General features: G+C 31.3%; 1 protein-coding gene across 1 annotated transcript in view; it reads right to left on the bottom strand.

Annotated features, from left to right (window-relative positions):
- The window catches only part of LOC106473002 (cytochrome P450 302a1, mitochondrial-like), a 39665-nt gene that overhangs the window by 6713 nt on the left and 27619 nt on the right, over positions 1 to 5333 (bottom strand). Inside the window, exons 6-8 of the mRNA XM_022401507.1 lie at positions 5139 to 5220; positions 3218 to 3381; positions 2028 to 2106 (exon numbers count right to left, since the gene is read on the bottom strand). Of these exons, the coding sequence (XP_022257215.1) occupies positions 2028 to 2106; positions 3218 to 3381; positions 5139 to 5220 (325 nt within the window). The remainder of the gene's footprint in view (positions 1 to 2027; positions 2107 to 3217; positions 3382 to 5138; positions 5221 to 5333) is intronic.

Below are 5333 nucleotides of genomic sequence, written 5' to 3'. Positions count from 1 at the left end.
CTTCTTCAGTAGAACAAAGAAGAAGAATAGTCAACTATTCGAAAGCGCTCGAGTTTTGGGTCTTATTTTAAGTTTATTAACAAACTAGACAGTAGCCTGAATTATATCAAACTAGACGGTAGCCTGAACTACATCAATAAAACTAGACCATAATGCAAGTTATATTAACAAACTAGACAGTAGAAGAAGAAAACTCATTGTTTTCATCAGTTGGGCACTCTCACATTAACTAAATGGTATCCTGAACTATATCAACAAACTAGACTATTACGTGAGCTATATGAACAAACTTGATGGTAATGTCAACTATATCAACAAACTAGACCATAACATGAGCTACATGTTACTGTTTGACTGTAGAGTTTATTAGAAGGACAGTATAGATAGAACAGCTACAACATGTTACTGTTTAACTGTAGACTATACCAGAACAACAGTACAGATAGTACAGCTGTGACATGTTACTGATTAACTGCAGATTTCAACAGTAGGACAGTACAGTTATGACATGTTACTGTTTAACTGCAGATTTCAACAGCAGGACAGTACAGTAATAACATGTTACTGCTTAACTGCAGATTTCAACAGCAGGACAGAACAGTTATGACATGTTACTGTTTAACTGCAGATTTCAACAGCAGGACAGAACAGTTATGACATGTTACTGTTTAACTGTAGAGTTGAGTAGCAGGACAGTACAGATAGTACAGTTATGACATGTTACTGTTTAACTGCAGATTTCAACAGCAGGACAGTACAGCTAGGACATGTTACTGTTTAACTGTAGAGTTGAGTAGCAGGACAGTACAGATAGTACAGTTATGACATGTTACTGTTTAATTGCAGATTTCAACAGCAGGACAGTACAGCTAGGACATGTTACTGTTTAACTGTAGAGTTGAGTAGCAGGACAGTACAGATAGTACAGCTATAACATGTTACTGTTTACTGTAGAGTTTACTAGAAGAACAGTACAGATAGTACAGCTTCAACATGTCACTGTTTAACTGTAGAGTTCAATAGAAGGACAGTACAGATGGTACAGCTCGGACATGTTACTGTGTAACTGTAGACTTTACTAGAAGAACAGTACAGATAGTACAGCTACAACATGTTACTCTGTAACTGTGGAGTTGAGTATCAGGACAGTATAGCTACAACATGTCACTGTTTAACTGTAGAGTTCAACAGAAGGACAGTACAGATAGGACAGCTATGACATGTTACTGTTTAACTGTAGATTTCAACAGAAGGACAGCAGAGATAGTACAGCTATGACATGTTACTGTTTAACTGTAGAGTTTAATAGAAAGATAGTACAGCTATGACATGTTACTGTTTAACTGTAGATTTCAACAGAAGGACAGTAGAGATAGTACAGCTACAACATGTTACTGTGTAACTACATAGTGGAGGAGTAGGAGAGTACAAACAGTACAATAAAAACTAATGTTTATGAAAAAAAATGAATAAAACGATTGCAAAATAACTGGTAGAAATATTTAGTGTATTTAAAACAAACAAATTTATTATACTGAACAGAAAAATAAAATATTAAACATTCTATGAGCTATGTTTAACACAGCTAATCCAACTTTAACTGTACCCTATACAAATGGTAAAACTATAGAGCAATCAGCCAGAAATAATAAAGTTAAACCTTAAAATCTAGCTGAAATGAGTAATTGACAATAAGATTAAAGGAAGATACTGTAATAATAGGACTTGCAACAAATAACGACAATGATAAATGTGACAATTAATGTAATTGAAAGAAACTTATAATGCTATCCTATAGACTCAAGTGGACACAACTTGCATTAACTATAGATGGGAGACAAAACTAACAGTAAACTAAAACTGGATCCCGTACTATAGTTATTCATTACTTTTGAAAAATAATTGAGATGTGGATGCAATAGTTTTGAAAAAGTTCTGATATCCTGTAAAAATCATTTGTCTCATAATCTGTACCAGGAGGTTGTTGAATTAAATACTACATAAATTATAAATTAAGCAACACTTACACCAGCTGGTATTTGGTAACCAGAAAGACATACATCTTCAGGTAAAATTCTCATAATTCCTGGAATAGTAGGACTGAGTCTATGAAGGAGATGAATTAAATATTTGAATAAAGCATTTCTATTCAACAATCTTAATAAATAACAGATTTTTGTACCAGTAGCCATATTTATACCCATCAGGTATTTTATATTTTTTTATTACACTGAAAAGGATTATCAACATTATAGAATAAAAAGGGCAGATCTAGTTTACACGATGAATCAAAATAGCTTTTTTCTTGCTCTTTCAAAAAGAAATGCATTATTTCATATTTTCAGATCCACTTGAATATAAATGTCAAAATATAATGAAGGAGAAAGACAGTTTTATACTTCACTCATATGTAAAATGCTTATTTTATTGTCCAGAAAAAAAGATTAAAGAAAACACAAAATTCACAATATGGCAAGATTAAAAGGGAAAACAATTTCACTCAACAATAAAAGTGGCCTGAGCAGACAACATTAAAGAGGAAATGTTTCACTCAACAATAAAAATGGCCTGAGCAGACAACATTGAAGAGGAAAAGTTTCACACAAAAGTGAACTGAACAGACAACATTAAAGAGGAAATGTTTCACTCAACAATAAAAGTGGACTGAACAGACAACGTTGAAGAGGAAAAGTTTCACACAAAAGTGGACTGAACAGACCAAATTAAGAAGGAAAAGTTTCACTGAACAATAAGAGTGGCCTGAGCAGACAACATTAAAATGGAAAAGTTTCACACAAGAATAAAAGAGGCCTGAGTAGTCAACATTATTAGGAAAAGTTTCACACAAAAGTAAAAGTGGACTGAACTAGTAATACTTTTTTTCGCCTCTACCTCACAGTTGTGTAGTAAGGGCTCTGACAAAATGTAAGTAATGAAAAGAACTATGCTAATGATTTTTTTCAGGATGCATATTTTCTTTGTAATACACATGTAAGCTATAACTCAGTATGTTAGTATCTTCACTTAGTTACACATATCTATTTGGTAAGTTTAAAACAACCTACAAATAGTGTTCTCTTTGTGTAACACTTGATGTACTTAGTAGCTTGATATGCAATCAATTTGTATTACTTGATTGATTTAGTGACTCAATCTTCATTTTATTTGTGTTACTTGATGGACCTAATGACTACATGAAGACTTAATTTCTGCTTACCTAAAACTTTCTTTAACACAAGCCTTTAAGTATGGCATCCGAGCAAGACGTTCAGATGTAATCTCTCCATCAGGAGCAACTTGACAGATTTCTTGATACAACCTTTCCTGGACATCTGGGTTTTTAGCCATGTGATAAAGCAACAAGACAATGGCATTTCCAGTCTGAAAGTTAATGTTTTTAAATATTTCTTGGTAGAAAATATTAAAAAGTAGATCAATAAGGGTCCTAATTTGCTAAAGTAATTATATACATGCATTAACCAACAAAAAAACTAAACATTTGTATAATGGTTCTTACCTAAAGAACAGAGTTATACAATAAAAAGAAACTTTCACTGTTGAAAAAAAAAAACAGAAAAGTATAAGAATGAAACCATAGAATTGATCAACACTGGTTGACAAATATCTTCATAAAACAAAAAGATAAAGTAGATCCAATATTTTAGGTTAAAAAAGGGCAAGAAAACTTCATTTGAGAAATTATGTTGTAAAAAAATATTTGAAAAAGAAAAAGAGAATGGAGACAGAAAAATAAGCAATCATTACAGAAAACATTAAGTGAAAAGCATAGAAAAAAGAAACATTGAAAATTATTATAATGCTAGCCTTGATGAAGCTGGAAAAGCAAAACATTGGCTGAAATAAAAAGTTTATTATTATTATCTGAAGAAAAAAGGTATTCTTTTTTTTCTCTATTAAACAATAAGTCAAAGAACATCAAGATGCCACAAGAAAAAAACTGCCTCATCTTATCACAATTACAATACTTATGAAATCATCAAATGAAACCAACTATAAATATTAAATACTAAGAAAACTCAAACAAATTAATGTTTATTAAGGAACCTACTGGACTGAATAATTAATTCAAAAATACAATAATAGCAACTTTTACAGTAGATATGTTCTGATTTTAATGATAACATCTTAATACATAGTATTGAGTCATCATCAGATAAGAGTTACATTCACAAAGATCTTTAAACAAACATTGCAAAACAAGAAAATAATGAGGAAAAACTGGGGATGGTACAAAAAACAGGCTCATAAAATCCGTGGTATAAGCTAAAAACAATTGTGAAAGACTTACAGCATAGGAAACACATAGAAAAAATTGTGGCTCAACATAATAAAAAGGTGGGTAAACATTACAACACAAAACAAAAAACATGTTAGTAAAACAATAAAAAAAAGTTATTAGTTAGCTAAATCTGGAGTATTGTGTTCAGTCTTGGGCTCCTTATCTTAGGAAGGACATTGAATTGTTGGAAAACATTCAAAAGATGGCTACTACGATAATACCTGGGATGTTATCATATGAGGATAAGTTAAGATCTCTGAACTTGTTTTACCTTGTAAAAAAAAAAAGAATTTGAGGGGAGTCTGACTGAGGTGTATAAAAATTTATAGAGTTAATGCATGAACTTTTTCCATACTTAATGGTGAAAATGGAAGGACTAGCGGGCACATAAGCAAGGTAGGAGTCATGTTCAGCTAAGACAATTTTATTTTTTAACAGGGTAGTCAGCTTTTGGAACAGATTGCCTTTAGATTCACTTAATTTAAGGAAGTTTAAGGAAAAGCTTGATAAATATTTCAATGATTAGGGCTAACTCTGAGTTTTTTTCTTTGGTTTAGAATGGCTTAAACAGACCAAAAGGTTCATTGTTGTCCTTTAATGTTACGTTATATTAAAACTAAAAACAAGACTTACACTTTCAGTAAAATACAAAACTGGTATGGTCCTAAATGAAATTCACAACACAAAAAGATATATAAAGAAATAAGATGGTAAAAACTTCTCCAGCTATGAAATCAATAATTGTTAGTTGATAATTAAGATAGCAGAACTTACAGTAAAAACTCTCCAGCTATGAAATCAATAATTGTTAGTTGATAATTAAGATAGTAGAACTTACAGTAAAAACTCCTCCAGCTATGAAATCAATAATTGTTAGTTGATAATTAAGATAGTAGAACTTACAGTAAAAACTCCTCCAGCTATGAAATCAATAATTGTTAGTTGATAATTAAGATAGTAGAACTTACAGTAAAAACTCCTCCAGCTATGCAATCAATAATTGTTAGTTGATAATTAAGATAGTAGAACTTAC

Source organism: Limulus polyphemus, unplaced genomic scaffold (assembly GCF_000517525.1).
Source record: "Limulus polyphemus unplaced genomic scaffold, Limulus_polyphemus-2.1.2 Scaffold5801, whole genome shotgun sequence".
NCBI classification, from domain to species: Eukaryota; Metazoa; Arthropoda; class Merostomata; order Xiphosura; family Limulidae; genus Limulus; species Limulus polyphemus.
Note: the sequence above shows the minus strand (reverse complement) of the source record. Positions and strands in the feature narration are given on the sequence as shown.